General features: G+C 53.1%; 1 protein-coding gene across 4 annotated transcripts in view; it reads right to left on the reverse strand.

Moving 5' to 3' along the window:
* Positions 1-15,128: 15,128 nt before the first annotated feature.
* Positions 15,129-20,779, reverse strand: part of EXOC6B (exocyst complex component 6B) — a 516,821-nt gene continuing 511,170 nt past the window's right edge. For all 4 annotated transcript variants that reach the window (XM_079791731.1, XM_079791730.1, XM_079791732.1 and 1 more), the window contains one exon: positions 15,129-18,327. In XM_079791731.1, the coding sequence (XP_079647857.1) occupies positions 18,201-18,327 (127 nt within the window). In that variant the 3' untranslated portion in view covers positions 15,129-18,200. The remainder of the gene's footprint in view (positions 18,328-20,779) is intronic.

Below are 20,779 nucleotides of genomic sequence, written 5' to 3' on the forward strand. Positions count from 1 at the left end.
TGCTTGTCCCAAGGGTTTCCATTCTTTGGGGACCCAAGGGAGGGCAGCAACCCCAATGATCAGTCTTTAAATGCAGAAGAACAGCCTGGGAAGAAAGATTCCCCCTTACCCAGTGCTTGGAGACTTACCAGAAACAAGCCCACCCCTGCCCTGCCTTCCCACTCCCAGTGGCTGTGGGAGCTCGGCGAGCAGAGCTAACCTGGGAGCCCAGTCGGCAGAAGTCCCCGCCCTCGGGTCCAAATCAGTCCTCATGCTTGAGGCCATGGCTCCTGCTGACTCGGAAGGCGGCGAGGCAGCGCAGGGAGGCTGTGTGGTAACCAGCTGAGCATCCCCCACTTCCTCCTCACACCTCCACCACCACCACTCCACTCGCGCTCCAGGCTAACCTGGGGAGTTTCCTCCCTAGATACTGATATTGTGGCCAAAGATAAGCGGAACAATTCCCAAGAACAAAAAACGCCTCCTGGCCCCCACTGTTCTGACGGCCAAGACCGTCCTAGCGCGCGCCTGCCTCCCGGATCTCACCTGGTCCCCACGGCCCGGGCAGGACCACTCGGGAGCACGGAGAGGTCCGCGGAAGGGCTTGGCGCCTCTAACACGTTCTGTCCATCAGCATCCTCACCAAGACTCCACGCTTTTTCAAGTCAAGCTTCAGCAAAGTCCCCAGGCTCCCAGCCCCTGCGAGCAGATGGCCACCCTGACACCCCTTCTCGATGGGAAATCTGGGGCGCCTCTGACTCTCAGTCTTCCATCCGTGGGTGTCACTCCTTCCTCACGGCCCTGCTACTCCACACGCATTCATTCTTCACACTCGCGAAGAGGCAGAGTGGCTTCATAGCTACCAGCAAGGGGTCTGGAGCCCGCGAGGCCGGGGCTCTGCCGCTGACGAGCTGAGCTGAGCGCTGTACTTGCCTGTCTGAGCCTCGTGCTCCCTGTGTGGCGAGGGGATGAGCCGGGAAGGAGAGCGGAGGCAGGCACACCTATTCGGAGATGGATCTTCACTCAGGTGGTAATAATAATACTGGTAGCCATAGTGATCACACCACCAGAATAGCCAACACTTACTAGGCACGTCCTATGTGCCTGGCACTTTTTAAAGCACTCGCACAGGTATTATTTCCTTTCACCCTCACAGCGACCCCAGGAGGCAGATACTATGACCTCACTTTATAAAGGAAGAATCTGGGGTACCCCGTGGTTTGGCAACCAAAACGTAGGCAGATTTGGCAACTCTGAGGTGTGGAGGAATGAGGGGTTGGGTGACTGGGTGCGTGAAGGTACTGCCTCTGAGCCAGGGGACCCAGGGGGTGAGGCTTGGGGGAACCGGATGAGGAGTTGGGTTTTGTCCTGGAAGGTTCTAGGTGGTTAAGAGATGTCCATGCGGCGCTGTCTGGTGGGCGGTGGAGACAGAAGCACAGAAGAGGGAGCTGAGCTGGGGAGGGCTTGACCGTGGTCTACACTCAGAGGCTGATGGAGCCACAGGTGTGGAGAAGGACACAGAGAGAGCCGTGCCCAGGACAGAGCCCCAGCAACACGGACGTTTAATCTCAGGCGGAGGAAAAGGAGTCTGGGAAAGAGGGAGCGCTTTTCTTCGCACAAAACACAGGTCCTCATTAGCCTCACTTGAGACTGAGAATGCTGTTCATTTGTCTTCCCTCAAGACTCAGCATCTCAGGGTTATCCAGGAAGCTGAGTTAGCAGTCTCACCCTACCCACCTACGAACACACACACACACACACACACACACACATACACACACACCCTACCCACCCAAGGAACACACACACACACACCCTACCCACCCAAGGAACACACACACACACACACACACCCTACCCACCCAAGGAACACACACGCACACACACACACCCTACCCACCCAAGGAACACACACGCGCACACACACACACACACACACACACACACAGCTTCTGGACCCATGGACAGCAGGAGGAGTCTTCATCTGGCAGCCTTTTTAGGAGTGAATTTGGGCGTCTTAGAATCATATATGAAACCATCTCTTTCACGGAGGCATCCCCCACACCCGCCACATCCCCCACATCCCCCACATCCACACGGTGACGTAAACACTTCCAGGACCGCCTCCCAAGGGCTGCGGGCCCCTATGCCCTCAGGCTGAGATCTGCTCAGGCTGCACGTCTGTCATTGGGCAGAGCCCCCCGCCCCGCACTGTGTCCCCGTCAGACTGTGGGATCCCAGCACCCCCTGCTCTGTGTCCCCATCAGACTGTGGGATCCCAGCCTCCCCTGCTCTGTGTCCCCATCAGACTGTGGGATCCCAGCACCCCCTGCTCTGTGTCCCCATCAGACTGTGGGATCCCAGCCCCCCTGCTCTGTGTCCCCATCAGACTGTGGGATCCCGGCACCCCCTGCTCTGTGTCCCCATCAGACTGTGGGATCCCGGCACCCTCCGCACTGTGTCCCCATCAGACTGTGGGATCCCAGCACCCCCTGCACTGTGTCCCCATCAGACTGTGGGATCCCAGCACCCCGCTCTGTGTCCCCATCAGACTGTGGGTTCCAGAGAACACACCCTGACTCTGCAGCCCTCTGCGCTGAGCTCAGGGCTGAGACAGGAAGGGCAGCTCTGTGGGGCGGGCAGTGGGGGATCCGGTGAGAAGGGCCTGTTCACACTCTTTTGTTCAGCAGAAGGACCAAAGTCCAACGGATGGAGTAGTCACACACAGACCCCTGTGGGAATTGGGGGGCGGGGGGACCGGGCAAAGGACAGAGAGGGCTGGCATCCCTTCCCATGCGCTCTCCGGACCCACCGCGGGAGGGCCGCATGCGGGAGGAGCAAGCAGGGGTGCAGAGGTGGCCTAGAGGGGCCTGGGCCTGGAGGAGGCAGGAGTGAAGGATGGGAGACAGGGAAGGCGGGGGAGGAGGAGGGAGGTGCTCAGGCCAGGTCTCTACGCCACAGAGCTGGTTATCAAAGCGCCAGCTCAGCCAGCCCTGGGCCAGCTGCACCCTCCGCGGGGAGGCACGGCGTTGCCCTCAGGGGCAAGAGGCAGCTGTGGGGGCGACACCAGGCACAACACCACGTGGAGACCGAAGGAGCAAGGGAAAGCTCGCAATGCTTCCTCGGCTGGTGGACACACAGCGTGGATGCTCCTCCCGCCGCACACGCGCTCACGGAGACTCACACTGCACATGCCCAGCCCTCCCGTTCTCTGTGAGCTGGTTCGGGGCTGAGCTTCATGGCCTTGGAGCTTCTTGCCTGGCCCAAGGGCCGCCCAGCACCCTCGGCGCCTGAGGGCCAGGTGAGCAACAACAGGCGTGGCCTGCAGGTGCGGGTCCCGCAGAAGAGCCCGGGTGGAGTGAGGAAGGCCTGGGGCAGCGGTCGGCAAACTCATTAGTCAACAGAGACAAACATCAACAGTACAACGATTGAAATTTCTTTTGAGAGCCAAATTTTTCAAACTTAAACTTCTTCTAACGCCACTTCTTCCAAATAGACTCGCCCACGCCGTGGTATTTTGTGGAAGAGCCACACTCAAGGGGCCAAAGAGCCGCATGTGGCTCTCGAGCCGCAGTTTGCCGGCCACGGGGCTGGGGGCTGAGGATGGCGTTCGGGGTGGAGAAGGCTACACCCACGTGAAAAGGACCCCCCGGGTGGCCTGGGCCGCAGGTATGGGCTCCCAGGATGCAGTTCAGATGGGAACGGGGTCAGTTTGGGGGACACAAGATGAACTATTGAGCAGGGGTAGCCCAGCTCAGAGCACCCATCGCTGATTCCTCAGGCTCTAGGGTTACAAGAGTTCCTCCCACCCTCCTATTCCCGTGGTTTTGCCAGGCCTCCCCCCAACCCCGCCGCCAGTCCCCCAGGACAGCAGCAGCAACGGGTGTAGAGCAACTGCAGAGAGAGGGGACACCCTGTGCACAGGTTGAGGGTTGTCTGGGAAGGAGACGTTAGGGCCAGGGGCCCCTCCCAGCCACCACACACCGAGCCAGCAGAACGGAGTTCCGCCATTCGCCAGCTGTATAGTCTTGGCCAAGTCACTTCACCCCTCGGAGGCTTCATTTTCTTATGAAAGTGGGAAGAACAGTCTTGCCTCACTGACCAGTTGGCAGATGTGAGGACTAAAAAACCAGATAATCTCTATACCACACTTGACTCAGTGGCGGGCTCACAGCAGGGTCGGGTTGAAGGTGAAACTGAAGCTTTGGGGTCTCTCACGTGTGCAGGCTCCTGGGAGGGGCCCTAGCAATTCTTCTTTTTGTGTTATTTTCTTAAAGGGGGTCCCCCAAATCACACAAGCTTCAGGTTTCACAAATCCTGGGGCCTGAAAGACGGTTTTCCCCTCCCCATCTCACGCCTTTCTCAATCTTCTCAAGCCACTTCCACGCACAAAAGGACTGTCTGGTCGGTCTGGCCTGGCAGAGCCATAGGGATCCCTGGGGGAGGCCTTTCTTTCCCCCCCCCGCCCCCCACCCCACCACCGCCAGCCCATGGAGGCCTGAGTGAAACCCTTCCTGAGAGGCTGCCTGAGCCCTGGCCTCATCCTGAACGAGGCTTGCTGCCGATTTTGCGGCCGAATCCCCACCTCCACCTGTCCCCCCTCCCCCAACCCTCCACTCACAGCAATCGGCCCGACCCAGGAGCCCTGTTAAATGAATTCCCTGGATTCTCAGAAGTTGTGGTTGACTCTGGGCACGGTGTCCCAGTCCTGGCAGGGGCTTTGCTCCACAAATGATGAACTCCCAGAGAAGCCAGTTGTAGGGCTGTGCTAAGCAACACCGGGGCTCAGGAATGGACCTTGAGGGAAACAAAAGCAACTTGGCCGGCTTCTCCATGAGCACCCGCTTCCCTCAGGAGGCTCGGCGGGCGTGGGGACACAGGGCTCCCTCCTCAGTGTCTGAGAGATGGATGGGGCTGATTTTTTCCACGATTCCTCCCCATAAATCTGATTTGGCCCCTCATCCGTCTAGGCCAGTCTCCATGGAGGTGGGTGGTGGTGATGAATGGGCTGCCTGGCTAATGTGACTGGGCTGGCAGGGGCGTGGGGAGGGGCTCTTCGCTGATGGATGGTCCTCATGAGGGCATATTGCATTAGACACCCCTAACACAATCAGCGGGCCATTACGAGACCAATTTGTTGCTCTTCCTCACCAGGGCGGGGCGGTGGAGCTGGAAGATTGAGGAGGGCGGCAGGCTTGGAGACACCTGGGGGGTCTCAGGAGGGGCAAGATTTCCCTGCAGGGGCCACTCCTTGGGAAATATATGCGGCTAAAGGCAGCGCAACCTGGGAAGGGAAGAGAGGAAGTGAGGCCCAGAGAGAAGGTGGGACCTGCCCAAGGTCACTTCTGGAGCCAGAGGGAAGAGCGGGAACCAGCGCTGGAGCCTCCTGCTCCCTGTGCCGGGGTGACCAGGATGGAGGAGAGGTGAGATCCGGGGGAGACGGTGCCACCGTGGCCTCGGCGGCCAACTGAAGAAAGCCCAGCCCAAGAGTGCCTCTCACCAAGGGGCTGGCTGCCGGCTCCTACCCTGGCCCCAGACGGCGCCTGCCCCAGACCCCCAGCAGCCACTTGAGTTCTGCTCTTCCTCTTGCAATTGTAAAGGCGTCTCCTACACACGACACTGTGTCTAGTCTTTCCTTATCCTCCAGCCACCGGAACGGACCTTTAAAACCACATGTTCTTTCCTGCTTAAAGCGGCTAGCAGCTCCCCGGGCCCTCGGGCTGGGGGTCCAGGCGGGCACTGACCAGCCTCTCTCCCAGCCTCCGCTCTGGCCTCCCTCCAACTCACCCAGCCTCTACCGTGAAGGCGGCCACACACGTGTGCACCGCTAGGTCCTCCATGTGGCCCGCGGGCCAGGGACCTGGGCACGGGGCCTCCAGTTCCTGGACGTCCCGTCAGTGCGGGCTTCGTTCGCTCTTACTTCCTTTTACCTTTGACCCCCAGCCCCCTCCCCACCCCCCACCTTCACGCCCGACTCACACTCCCCAGTGTTGTCCCTGATGACCTATGTATATCTTTGAAAATAGTGCTATCATATGTATTTTTAATGGACATAAATGACCTTGTACTATAAATCTTGCTTCAGATATTTAAAAAATTCAGTGTTTGAGATCTATTCATGCTGCTTTATGTACTTTGTTTGTTACTCCAACTGTTGCAAAATATTCCAAAATGTGAACGGTATTTACCACGTTTATTCTAGTAACAGACACCTCGATTTCCTTAGCTCCCCATCACTACACGCACTGCGCGGCGGCGGCATTTTCTCTGGGTGTCTACCCGGAGGGGCCTCGGGCTCCCGGGCTGTGCGCACCCCCGTGTGACAGAGGCTGCGCCAGTCCCACTGGCCGGCGGCGCACCCCCGGGCCTCCCCCTCATCGCCAACACTGACGTTACTCCACCTTCTAACTCTGCAGGCCGGTGGGTGCAAAGCGATCAGCCTTTACACACTTACCGCTGCTTTGAACATCCCTCCTTGTTACATTCCCTCCGATATTCTTCAGCTTTAAATATCCTGGTTTTATTGGCTGGTAAACTCCTTCTTATTTTTCAAAACCCAAATCAAGTATCATATTCTTTATGGCGTTTTCTAGCTTGTCACCCTTTCCTTGGTGCTCCAGAACGTTCTGTACATCCCAGCTTAGCATTTATCCTGTCACTGGAATCCTTTTTCTTTCCCATTCACCCACCTACCCTACCGTGGCGATGAAGGCAGAAGTGGTTCCTGCCTTTGGAACCACTGGAGAGGGGAGGATGGAGGAGAATGGAGTGAGGTGGGCCGCATTGGTGGGAACTGGGGAATCAGGCAATCCATCCTGTGCTCCTTTCTCTTGATGGATTAAATGAGAGCAAGCAGAGACCTGGCACGCTTCTCTCACAGCCCCAGGGCCTCGGCTCTCGGTAAGCGCTTTTCCCCTGAGTAAATCCTCTCTTATGTGCTCCAGGACCTCACACGCTCACTTCTCTCTCAAGCAACTTTATTCTAGCCGTTTCTAAATGTGTCTTGCCTTCTGCCTATAACCAAGCCGATCTCTCTCTTAGCCAATGCGCTCTGTGCTGATCCCTCACAAAGGGTGCATGATATTACAGTTAAAAGATGGAGAACTCAACTTTCCCGCTTTACTGATCTGGACCTTGCAGGCAGGTTAACGGTGAAGATTACAGTCACCATTTGACGGCACTCTGGGCCCAGTCCTTTTCCTTCCTCAAGCTTCTCAGAGATGTCCTTACACATGTCCAAACGGAAATCCTTATCTGCTCTCAAACCTACCCTCCCCTGGAACCAGCAACCCTGCTTCTAGCAACCCTGTCATTTTCCCGGTAAACCAAGGGGACATTGGCCTGACCTCTCCCACTGCCCTGGATGTTTAGTTACCCCAAAATCAAAGGGCGCCCCTTCCATGTGGACTCTTGAACCTGTCCCTCATTTACATAACCATTTCCAGCCCTCGGAGTAAAGGAAATGTCAGCGCGGGTAAGAGTCTGTTCAGAGACAGTATATATGACTAAGGCTGCTGTTGTAACTTATTTTCTCAGGTTATGTCCCTCCCTCGCTGTCTCACCCGCTCACCTACACTCATCTGATGGCTTCTAGATCACAAGCCATTGATGATCAATACTCTAGCTTTCTCCCCACTTTGACAAGTTATTCCAAGGAGCATAGAACCTTTGATCCACCAAAGCGAAAGGAGAGCCAACATTTCCCAGAAAGTCTTCCTGTGTGCCGAAGCAAACCCATTCGAAGGCAGCTAGTACAGACAACTCTAACTTATGAATATTTATACAAAAATCCTAAATCAAATGCTACTAAATAAAATCCATTAAGAAGACATTATAGCCAAGCGGTGTTGATCCCATAAATGAGCTGGGAGATGTTTCAACATTCAGACTTTACTATATTAACAGGTAAAGGAAAAAGACTGATCATTCCCAATCTATGTTGAAGAAAAGCATTTAATAAATTTCTTTTTTAAAAATATATTTTATTGATTTTTTACAGAGAGGAAGGGAGAGGGATAGAGAGTTAGAAACATTGATCAGCTGACTCCTGCACACTCCCTACTGGGGATGTGCCCATAACCAAGGTACATGCCCTTGACCAGAATGGAACCTGGGACCCTTCAGTCCACAGGCCGACGCTCTACCCACTGAGCCAAACTGGTTAGGGCTGATAAATGTCTTATAAAAGCTTACAATAAGCTCGAAATAGAAGTAAATCCCCTTAACTTTATAATTAACAACTAAACATTAGAAGCACTTATATTAAAGCAAAGAAAGAGATACATGGTTTTATTTATTTACTAGAGGCCCGATGCATGAAATTTGTGCAAGAGTAGGCCTTCCTCCCCCCGGCTTCCCTCTGGCACCCGAGACCTGGGCTTCCCTCGCTTCTATTTTCTAGAAGCATGTGCTATCTTTCTTTAAGTTTATGAACTTATTTCCACAAAATTATATAAAGTATTGTCAACATTACTTATATTTTAATTATTTTAAATTATTACTTAAATTTTCTCAAGTATGTGGTTATTTCTATTTTCTGATTCCTAATTTTGCTTAGGAATCAGGAAAGTATTTGTAATTTTAAAAATCATGTTCCATTGATTAGATTGGCTTAGTGATTTGTCTACTCATCCCCATCCCCCCAATCAACAGCTCTTTGGTTTAGAAAGGAATAAGAAGTTGTCATTATTGACAGACATTGGCACTGCCTGCAATAGAATATCCCGGGAATCAGCTGAAAAACTATCAGATCAATAAAACCATGCCGTAACTTGTTCAGATGTATGACAAACATATAATCAATAGCTTTCTCATATATTAGCATTAATAAATCTAAAAATGTAATTTAAAACATATAATGAATGTGAATATTCATGTGAATTTATGTGAGGAATGTGAATAGCGTAGATTCATGAATAATGCAAGACTTATGGGAAGAAAGCATAAAACTTTATGAAAGACATAAAAGAAGACCCAAAGACAGACTTACTGTGTTGGGATCTGACTATCTCTAAAATGAAATAAACTCAGTGTAATCCCAATCAAAATCCCCATAGGACTTTAAAAATGAAACTTTGCAAATTAATTCTAAAGCTCATCTGAGAGAATAAACATACAAGAAGAGCCAAGACATTTTTGAAAAAGATCAATGATGGGAGACTTTCGTTACTAGATGTCAAAACATATCTTAAGGTAACAAAAATTAAAATAGTCTCATGTTGGCAAAGAAATAGACAAATGGAGCAGTCGAATACCAAGCTTAGAAATAGACACATGCATTGCAACACAGCAAGGAAAGGACTGACTAACAGTAATAGCTGTTGAGGACCTTAGATAGCCATTTGAGGAAAAATAAATGGCTAGAGCTTCCTCTTACATGACCCCAAAATAAAATCCAGGTAGGACGAATATCTGAACAACACAAAACGAATATATTTTCATAATCTGGGGGTGGGTGATGCATTGGGAAGCTTTTTGAATCAAGATACAAAATTCAGGAGCTTAAAGAAAAAAATTGACAAATAAGCTACATTAAATTTCAAAACTCTGTGTGATAAAGGCTAGTATGAATAATGATTAAAAATAGGTGAAACTCATAAATTCTCAATTTAGGAAAAGTTACTCATTTAGTGTGTGCCTCCTGGGCTCAGCATGTGTCTTGCTGGAGGAACAATAAAATATTGTGAATGTAAAATGTAATTATTTGAACTCATATAAAATTAAAAATAAATGTATTAGAACATAAAAAAACAGGTGAATGTGAGGTTATGGGTTAGGAATTCTGAAACTGTATACCAGGATGGAATAAATAAGTAAATGGCTAGTAGCTGGTGGAGACCTCATTTTTGTCCTCCCTCTGAAAGATCATACTATACTGAAATTGGTGTTTATTTTCATGCATATTTTCTAACTTTAAATTGTATTGTACTGTTATCATTCTTCAACTGTTTTTTTTAATTCAACAATTTTTTGAAAAATTTATTAATATTGACACAGGTAGATATAGTTCATTTTAAATGCTATATAGTACTCTATTAGCTATCACAAGTTATATCCCATTGATGGACATTTAGATTATTTCTAATGTTTCATAATTATCAACAATGTTAAAATAAAAAAATCTTATATGTGCCTCCTATGTACCTGTGGATAGATTTCTCTAGGAAATATTCCTAGACGTGGAATTGCTGGGTGTTAGGATATAAATATCTTTAACTTTACCAGATACCGGCTCACAATACATTATTCAAAACCCCTGGGGCCAGGTGTGTTTCAGAATAAGAATATTTGGATTTTAGAAAGGCAATACAGTGTATGCGCCAAATGTAACACTCTCAGCAGGGATTGGGGAAGTATCCCCTAATCAAATATATTACTTTTTCTGTGGTGAAAAAATATAAATATCCATGTGATGGGAGATAAAGACAGTAAGCAGCTTCACATCAGGTCAGATCCTGCCAGGGAATGAGTTAAGAACTTCCCGTTTCCCGAGCTTTTGGATGACTGATTGCAGGTAGCGGTCGGGATCTCCACGCCAACTGCCTTCTAAAGTAGTTGTGTCACTTTATCTTCCTACCACCATGTCTCCGAATCCTCACCCCCATTCAGGAACATTCTGAAAAGAAGCACGATGTGGGTAGGAAGGGACGACTAGATATTAAAACAGATTACAAAGATATGGTCATTAATCAATGTGGTAATGACTCAGAGGCAGAATGATCGCGGACAGGAAAGGAAGTCCAGAAACAGACCCAAGGACAAATGAGGATTTAATGTATGATAACGATGATGCTTAAAAATGAGTCGGGGATGTTGTGGGACAACTGGTTAGCCATTTGTTGGGGTGGGGGGGGGGACCTTCCACATTCTTCACCTCAAAGTACATTTCAAATTGATAAATAATATATTAAACAAGAACTATCAGGAGGAAACGTGGGTCAGCTTTTTTAGAACTTTGAAGGGGGAAAATCTAAGTATGACATAAAATCTAAACACTATAAAGGAAAGGTCTGCTAAGCTGACATTGCAAAACCGAAAAAAAAAAAAAAGTGTATGTGGCAAAAAACACCAGGTCAGTATTGTGGTGTCTCCTCAGTATTCTTCCCACCATTCCCCCATTGCGTAGCTGCCCTGCAGTGAGTTTGGGGGCCGAGTATTAACACCCCTTTACTCCAAATTGCAGGGGTGAGAACTGATTGCTTTAACCTGCCAGGTAATCCGGTGGCCCTTGCCTCCGTCTTTGGTTCAGGTAACCCTGGTCTAAGCAGCAACACCGAGGTCCAGGAGGAGAGGAAGGACCTGGAATCCATTCAGGGCTCTAACCAAGGGAGGCTCATGAGACCGGGCTCCTCACTCCCGGGTTATACTGTTTTTAATTGTGAAATACTGTCATGTCTCAAATATTCATCAACTCAGAATTAGTTCAATAAACTCAGCGTACACCGGTGCATTAAAGGAAATGCTTATGGGCTTCGCAAAGGATGAAGAAATCCTATACGTTGCCATGAAAGACGTTTAAATAATTGAGAGAGAAATCTTTGTACTATAACTTGGTGTGTGAAAAAGTCAGTATCTCCATATTGAAGTGATCCGGAAGAACATGGCCATCCTGTCGGCAGAGATTATATGTGGGGAATGGGATTGGGGCTCAGGTGCGGGGCTCAGGCGGGGAAGCCCCGGTTACCTGCAGGGAGACATGGAGCCACACTCACCCCGACCACATCCTGCCCTGGGGAAGCGGGCTGCCCTCTGGCCTCACCTGGCTCGGCTGTCTCAGCCTGTTCCCTGCTCCGGGGCACACGGCGGTGGGTGGTCCACGTGTGCACAGAACTTCAAAACCGTAATACAGTTGGTTGGTTTTATAGGATCGCCATATGCTTTCTAAACATGTCAGTGACAAAATGCTGCCCCGGCAGGGAGGGCTGCTCTCACAGGGACTGTCTCCCTGCAAGTGTGACTCATCTGGTCCAAGTCCCGGCGCCGCTTGCGGGGCAGGGGCTGCAGGGGACCCGGGCGTCTGATGTCCGTCCTGCCTCTGACGCTCTGGGTATGGAACGCAGAGGAAGCATCGGGCAAGTGCGCGCACAAATCCCGAAGTCGCCAGTCTCTCTGGGTGCAGCTGCCTGCTGCAGACCCGCCCCGAAGCTGCCTCCTCACCAGCAGCCCGTCTCCATCTCCACCCTCCCACCTAGAGGCCCTCCTGCTGCCTTGCACCGAGGCCCAGCTGTTCCTCCTCCCCCTGGGGCTGTGGTGGGGGGACCTTTGAACCTTTGACCTTCCTCCGGTGCCCATCTTTGCCTCCCTCTGTCTCCAGTGTCCAGATCCCCACGTTACCCTCCACGTGGCTCCTGAGGGTGTCACTGAACACCCCCTTCCTGGAATCTTCCTTACAACCTTGGGCATGGCTGCTCAGATGGGGCGCTGGAGGCCTTTCGCTGGGCAGTCAGGGGCCCCTTGCTGTGCCCGCGGAAGTGGGGTTTCCCCAGCAGGCTTCTCTGGAGAAGGGGTTCACTGGGGAGGGCCTTACTCCATCCGCTTTAAAAAAAAATAAGCACTTCATGGAATAGAAAGAAAAGCCATCCATCCCGCCGAACCTGAGCCTGTAACCGAGAGCGGAGTGTGTGAGGAGAACAAGAGGGAGACCCAATTAATTACCTTAGAAGCAAAGGTAAGAGTTGAAGATTACGAGACCTATTTACAGGAGGAAATAGACCCATCATTGAGCCTAGAGAATGGAAGGATTGTTTAGGGCCAGAAAGGCGTCTCAATGTTCAGATTCCATTCCCTTTCTAAGCTTTGGAGAGAGGAAGGTCAGAGCTTGGGTTTGGAAGGTACACTTAGCAGGGGTTCAGACTGGAGGGGGCTGTCGTCCTGCGTCCATTCTGGGCCACATCCTGCCCCGCCCAAGGGACAGCGCCGTGGTCCTCTCTGGGGTCCATGTGGGGCTGGTCATTGAAGGGCGCCCCTGTGGGAGGCCCCCATTACCATCACAATGGCTGACGCCACCGACCCCACCGAGCAGCAGCTGGGCCCCAAGTGCAGGGTAACCCTAACCCCACCAGCGATTGAAACAGATAGAGGGGCAGCTCTCCCACACAATGCCCAGGCCCACTTCCCTCCTCCTCCTCCTCCCACTTCCTCCAGTCTTTGTCCGCTGGTCCCTGGGGTCTCCGAGCCTCTCTCATTCCAGCAAACACTGCCCATTAAATGCAAAACTGAGGCCTTCGGGGAAAGGGTCTGGCACTTACCTCCTGCCCTCCTCTTATCTGCCTCTATTCCCCACCCCATCTGCCTGGTGAGCAGATAAGCCTGGCTGTGAGAAAAGGGGCGAGCGGGGCTGCTGCACATCCGTCCGTCCCTGGTTTGGTTCCCCCCGCAGAGCACCCCGGGCGGCAGGGCCCTCTGTGGACAAGGCCTTGGGCCAGACGCTGCGCCAGGCAGTGCTCAGAAGCTTTGGGGCGAGTCGGGTTCGCTGTGGCTTTGACAACCCCAAGCCTCTGAGCTGGACCCTCTTGTTTGCAGTCTCCCCAACCAGCTGGGAGTGTCTGTGTCCTCAGAAGTGCAGGGCCTCATGCCCCCCTCGGTACCCTGCCCTGGTGTGGGGAGAGAAAGCTAGGGATGATGGCTGCACTGGCCTTCTGGTAGGACCTGGGGTTCGCCTGGGGGCTCCAGGTCCTGAAGATGCTCCTGCCATCAATCACCAGAGGCAAAGGAGGAGGCAACTGCTCAGAGCCCTGGCGCCCCCTCACTGGAGACCCACATTTCCAAAGAGATTTGGTTAATAATATTTTAACTTAAATCTTTCTTAGGCATTGATGCACCTGCTATCCAGAAAAATGGGTGGATGTAAACCTGTGCACACATACACACACACATGTGCACACGTACACATACACACACACACACACACACACACACACACACACTCTAAGGGTTCATGTTGGCTAAGAACTCTCAAATTCTAGGAGGTATAAGTTCTGGCACCAACAGGGGAACAAAGGAGGTTCCAGGTGGAGTTGAGGAGCAGATTCCTCTGGAAGGTGGGGCTGGAGTCTGAGCCGGGCAGCTGGCGGCTCATCTGAAGGGCTTGTACCTGGTTTCACCTACAGGCGCTCGAGGGGCCTCACTCCTATTAGCCCTGTGCTGGGTGGGGGTGGGGGGGTGGGGGGGGGGGGGGAGAGCCGGAAGGCAGAGCTCTGGACGCTTCTGTCCGATGCTCAGCCATAGGGTAAGTTATGGAACTGGAGGGGAGCGAGGGAAAGGCCTCAAATACAGGAGCTAGTATGGCTAAGTGTTTTGGCCATCCAAGCTCATTCACACTTCACAACAGCCCTGGACATTAGGACGACTGTTCTGCTCTCACTGACGAGGGTTAGTGGGTTTGGGGAGGTGCTGAAGGCCGTCCGGCCCGTGAGTGGTGCAGCGGGACTGAAGCCTGCCTCAGGCATCAAAGCCCAGCTGTAATATCCAGACCTCTTCCCTCCTATTCCCACGGCTTCACGCCAGCCGAGGGCACAGGCAGGCTGGGCGCTGCTGTGCCACTTCCATCCGTACTCACCGCGGCTTCAGATGTGCCCACCAGGTTCTCCACCGTCCTCTGAGCACATACCTGGCTCACGCCGACTTTTCACTCTAGTGTGTCTGCACCTAAAATGCTCCCGTGGCTTAACTAAGTTTGAATTTCATTCCTTTAAGGCCCAGCTAACTCGCATCTGCTTCCTCTGAGCTGTCTTCCCTGACCAGACTGTCTCTACAGCAGGCAGGCGGCCTGCTCCTCCCCCTCCTGAACTCTAGAACAGGCTCCTCCCCTCCCCCCGCCCGGCTTCGTTCAGCATCACTGTCGATGGGGAACCTTCCAGGCGGGGCCTGGTATCCAAAACACATTGGACCCACACTGCCTCGCCCGGTGCTCCCCATACGTCAGGCCTTTCAAAGGTCATTCCTCCCGACGATGACGCCAGTGTGAACGCACAGACAGGAAAACCTAACCAGCAGCGCGGGGTGTTTCCCAGGGCTCCTTGCGTGTCTGAAGGCAGGCTGCCTCCCCGCCAGGCTTGGCCTCTCTAGTCCCCGGTGCAACGCCTGCCATCCAACCGAGGGCGCACTGTGCAAAGACGGCGGAGAACAAACACCAGGAGACAACACGTGGCTTCTGAAACAGGTGCAAGGCTTTCTCCTTTAATAGCAGGTAAAAGAGGAGAACGTACAGGAGGAATGACATGCTCTTTGACACACAGGAGGTTCTCCAATAACCGGGAGGCCCGTCTGCATCAGTAGCTTTACTAGTGAGTTTTTAAAAAGTTCCCTTTAGAGTTAAAAATGGACTCTCCTAAATTTCCGCAGTAAATGTGCAACTATTTGTGCAAAATGAAAAGGCCATTTCCAACATATGAGTGAAAAGGAATTGTGAATTTAGGCAAAAAAAAAGAAGAAGAAGAAGAAGAAGAGCAAGAAAAAAAAAGAAAAGAGGCCACTGAGCCGCCAGGAGCAGAGCCCTGGGCGGAGGGAGGCTAAGGGGGTCTCTGCAGAGGGCCCAGGGCGTGTGCTTGGGGGCCTTAGAGGAAGGTCATGGCCAATGCCAATCTCGTGGACAAAGGGCCCTGGGTCCGGACTTGCTGAGCAAGCACGTGCCGGGTGTGCAGGGCAGCGAGGCGGGCTGAGGCCAGGAGCCTCTCGGGAAGCTTTGCCAACAGGGATTCTGCCGGTTCCAGTTTCCAGGTCCTGCTTTCCCCACGACCAACAGCCTCATTTACCATCTACTCAAAGAGACTTCCCTCCCAATGTTAAAACTACGCAAGGTCCCTCTGTCACCACTGAAACCCGCAGGGCCCCAAACCAGACGGTCCTTTCAGAAACATGAACCTGGTTCCCCCAAGAACTTGGCCAAGGGTCTGTGCCAACTGGAAGGCGGGCAGGCTCCAGCCACCCATGTCCTCGCCCTCTTGTTGAGGCTCCAGGCGCTTGGGCACCTCCGGGCATCTGAGGCCAGAGCTCAGGAGTCTGAGGGGCTTGGGCACAGGTCCTCCCGAGGGCTGGCCCAGTGAGAGGCCTCCAGGCTAAAGTAGAAAATCCTGCTTCACCAACGCAAACAACTTGGGCATCGCTGGCCCCTGATTTCACCTTCCTGTGCCCAGGAACAGTTTGTGTACAGACAGCTCAGACTGAGGCGGACTGGGAGAGAGGAGAGCTACCACAGGGTCACCTTGAGCTTGAACAGGCTTTTCCTTGGAGGAACGGCTGTGAGCAAAGGGCAGGACAACCCTCTCTCCCCGCCCGGGTTTCCTCTCTAGCACAGTCTTTCCAGGGGGCAGGTCTGAGACCAGACCAGCAATGCTGACAAAAAGACAAACATTGGGGCGCTTAAGATCCACCCCATTCCCACCTCACAGTCTCGGTGCTCAGAGCTCAGGGATCGTGCTGCAAACCGAGGAAGGGAAGGAGGGCGTTTGGGCCTCTCTTTTAAGCAACAGGACTCAGATGAGTGTCACCATTCCTGGCTTTTTCAATAAAACCCACAGCCTGGGAGATGGCATCTTGGGTGTCATTCCCCGGGCCCTGCCTTTCCTTGGCCTTTGAAGTTCTAGGGGCAGCGCCCCTCCCCGACCCTCATCCTGAGACCCCGGCCCACCCGCCCAGCCCAGGAGGAGCCTCCGGAGGCACCTGCAGAGCCAGCACACGAGCAGCCCGGTCCCTCCGGCTGGAGGCGGCTGCGTGTCCCTGCATATTCTCTTCCCTGTGTTTCTTTCCAGTTGTGATGAGTGAGGGAGGGGTCGGGGGTGGGGAATGACAAAGGAAGCACTGCCCTCCCCAGAAGCAACTCGGCAGCCGACAAAGGAGATGAGGATTCTGTTTGATGGAATATGGGAGTGTCTCCTCCCATAACCCGGGCTGGAAATACCTGTGTGGCTCACTTGTAATGGTTTGTGATGCACAATTATACTCTTGCCAGGAGCCCCAGTGGCAACTTCCTGAAGTGTCTTAAAGTGCAGGTTCCTCTGAGTGGCCTCACAGCACAGCCCCGGCATAAGCCTCGGGAGCATCGGGGACAGCGGACAGTCTCCGAGCCGGCGGGGGTGGCTCTCTGAGCTCACTCCCGAGTTTGGGGGATAGGATCATAGACAGTGTTTCTCAGACAAGGCCAACAGATGGCTGTGGGGATCTCGGAAGGGGGCGGGAGCCTTGGGCCAGAGCAAGAGCTTCGGACCCAGGATATGGCTGAGGGAGGGATGGCTGGGCCAGAGGCACAAACCACTAGCCAGGAGACACGCCTTCACGGTGACAGCGGCTCCATCACTAGTGGCTGCCCCCACGGTGCAGAGCTGGTGACATTTGCTTTAAAGATGGTGGCCAGAAAGCTGATGTTCAAACACAAAGGAACAATCTCAAGTCATCTTCAGGTTTTAACTAAGGGTCAAGTAAGGGCCTTTTTCAGACTTCTGGAATCTGACCTCCCCCAATGACACTGCGGGGAGGCAAGTCTGGGACTCTGGGAGGGTAACTGGTGACCCGCGCCCTGAAAGAAGGACATGAGATGAATGGGGAAGGGGCTGGGACCCCTACAGTGAGCCATGGGGTCCAGGTACGACCCCTGCTCTATCCTGTCAGAGAAGAACTAGCAGCAGAAGCACTGGGCCAGATCCAGGCTAAAGAACCTGCTCTCCGTGGGGGACCGGAGGGAAGCTGTCACCTGGCCACCTGCCATGCTTGTCACCGGCAAGTGAGAGTCAGCGGGCGGAGGAGAGGCGCCCCCAGGACTGTGTGGCCTTCCCCACACTAAACAGCAACGTTTTGCAGGCCCTTGCCTTGCATAGGCCCCATCCGGGGTGAACGGGGTACCCAGGGATGAACAGGATGTACTGTATCATCCTTTTGCCTGCTCACCGCACCTCCACTGCCAAGTACCCACTGTGTTTGTATAGTTAGCGGAGGCCCAGACCTAAGCGCCAGAGCCACGGAGAAAGGTGTTCATCGTCCAGGACTGACGGCACCACCATCTCTACGATGACACAGAGAGTGTAGCAACGACTCCCCAAGTCCCAGCCCAGCAACGTCTCACAGGCTGGCTTCCTCTTGTGCCTCTATTACTATAGGGAAAGGTTATCGAATACTGTACATAGGTTATTAAAAAAATACATTTTCTCTCTCTGAAGAAGAATGCACAAATGCAGGGCCAGCCAGGCCCCGGCCCGGACTGCAGGCCAGGCCGCAGCGCAAGGTCGCCTTCACGAGTGGTGGCTGCTGATGAGCCCGCGGAGCTGCTTGGCCACGGTGTCAATCAACTTCTGCTTGTCTCGCTCGTTTTTACGAAACTGTGCAAACATGTTGTTCTTGCGGCTCGTGTCCTTCATCCTGAACAGAGAAGGAGAGAAAGAGAGCAAGTGTTTGAGGGGACAGTGGTGGAAGGGGAGCTGGCAAGGGTAGGATGGTACAGTGATCCCTAACTGCCACCCAGCTTTTTAGTCCAGAGCATCCCCATGGCCAGGCTTATCCTGTCTATTACTCAGGAAGCTGTCTCCCCGATTCACCCACCTTCAGAATCAGTCAAGAGCCAGCTGTGGAGGGGCTAACCCCTATGGTCCCTCCTCACCCTCCCTGCTTCATCCCCTTCCATCCCCAGGTATACACCTGTTGTGGGGAGGAACCTGGGGCATGCCACAGCAATGGAGGTCAAGGGCTCTCACGGAATATCTAGGATCTGCTTATCCCCTCTGAAGCCGTCTCACGCCTGCTGGGACCTCAGAGCTGGCATTTGAAAGGTAAAGCAGAAGCATGCTCTCAGCCAGCAGTTCCAGGAGAAGGAGAATAACACCGTGTAACTCTAAACCTCACTACAGCTGGCTACTCTACTCCAGGCCTAACAAGATTGAGGGCTGGACCTCTCTCTTTTCCTCTGCCTCAGAGTGAGGACCCAGAGGCAGGGAAACAGATGAGCCCCGTTCTCACACTCGATAAACCAGGGCTTTTGGCAAGAGAAGCCTGAGTTCTCAATGGCTGTCTAGATACTCAGACCTTTGACCTCTGGAGAGCTTTCTATCACTAGGCCACACCAACGGTCCAGAGCACACTCCTAGCATATTCCTCGAGCACAGACCATGGACAGCTCTGAACAGTGGTCCTGTCAGATGGAGAGACACAATTGGGAAGCATGGATATAGAAAGTCAAGGGCAGGCTGAGGCAGCCACAGCATCCTCCAAGTCTGACTACACTATCGCAACAGACGCCAGGAATCTGCTATTCCCTGCAGAGGGCCCACGCATGCCCCCCGGCATCTGTTGGTAACTGTTAACTTTGGCCCCAGCCTCTGCACACCAGACTTCTAGCCCTCAGCGAGTTCTAGTGCCAGAGACTTGCGAACACTGCCCAGACCACTTTCTCCCTGGGGTAGGGGAGGCTGGGCTTCTCCATCATCTGCTCTCTGACCTCACGGCTCCCTGGGCTGCAAGGAGACAGGATAGAGGAGGGGAGGGAAGAAACCCAGCAGGGAGAGTAAACTCCCAGGCACACTCCTTTGGCCAATGCTGCCCACTGTCCTCTGTGAGGGTGCCCTGTGCTGAGGGGCAAGTTAGATGCCAGAGATGCCACGGGACACTTCTATCCGCGTGTAAGAGGTCTGAGGAGCACCACAGCTGTACGGCTCCGGCTGAGAGTGGGCCTCCTCTCTCTGATCTAAGCCTAAGGGCCTCCAGGCTGGGATCACACATCAGCACGCTGAGCACACTGCACGCACGGCACAGCCACCTGCCCGAGGAGGCCTGTGTGTGGAGGGGAAAGGAGAGGTGACAGGTTCAGAGGTTTAGGTTGAAAAAGCACAAGAGTCCTCAAGGCCATGAGGACCACTGTCCTTGGTCCTTCCCACATAACGCCTGTTATGTCTGCGGACCTGGCCTGGTTTAAGATTCTTTGTCCCAGAGAAGGAATCCTTTCCATTTCTTAACTATGCTATAAATCTAAACAAAACAACACAAAACCAAGAGAAAGAGGAAAGGAAGAAAACCACTTCCTGATTTACAGAACATTTCATCTAACATCCTACGTCACCATTCGCTTTAGGACTCCTCACACCGCCCAGAGACCAGCAGCTGGAGCTGGCTGTCGGCTCCCATGGGAAGCTCCCCAATGGGTAGGAGAGAAAGGGGGAGTCTTTGAGACTCAGAGCTAGTTTCTTTGGTCATTAGGCCTGGAGTTGGGATGACCGGGCAGATAAACTCAGGGGCCCCGAGGGCTGGCGGCAGCTGCTGGTTTGTCCGTAGAATGCTCGGATACCAGAGGAGAACCCTCTCCCTCCCCTTCCGCAAGACCAGATCCTGATCCGCTTTGCTATGGCCACCGCTCCGTGACCCAGGAGCACCTTCTCCTTCCTGCATGCCCTCCCAGGTGTCTGGGTCCTCCCAGGCCCCCCGCCCCCATTAAGAAGGGCCAGGACGAGGGCAAGAGTCAAGCTCTGGTATAGTTGGTGGTGGGGAAGGCAGGAACAGGCCAGGAAAAGGGATGATTCCTATGAGGCTGGAAATACAGGTTTTAGGGTGGCCTTTGGCTCAACTATGTTTGGAAGGAAGCTTTTAAACCCCACTGATGGCTTGGGCTAAGCACATGGCTGTGTTACTGGCTGGGCCTCCAGGATGCTTCAGAGAGGCAGGTTATTTCACCCTATGGCTGGTCCACAGGAAGTGGAGGGGCCAGTACTTCTGGGTCATTGGCTGGAAGGGAGTCCCAGGGCACAGGTGGACATATAACAAATATGACATCTAAGCACCAACTCAAGAGCCAAAACATTCCCCATTTTAGCAGTGCACTGAGATT

Source organism: Cnephaeus nilssonii (genome assembly GCF_951640355.1).
Source record: "Cnephaeus nilssonii genome assembly, chromosome: 15".
Lineage (NCBI taxonomy): Eukaryota > Metazoa > Chordata > Mammalia > Chiroptera > Vespertilionidae > Cnephaeus > Cnephaeus nilssonii.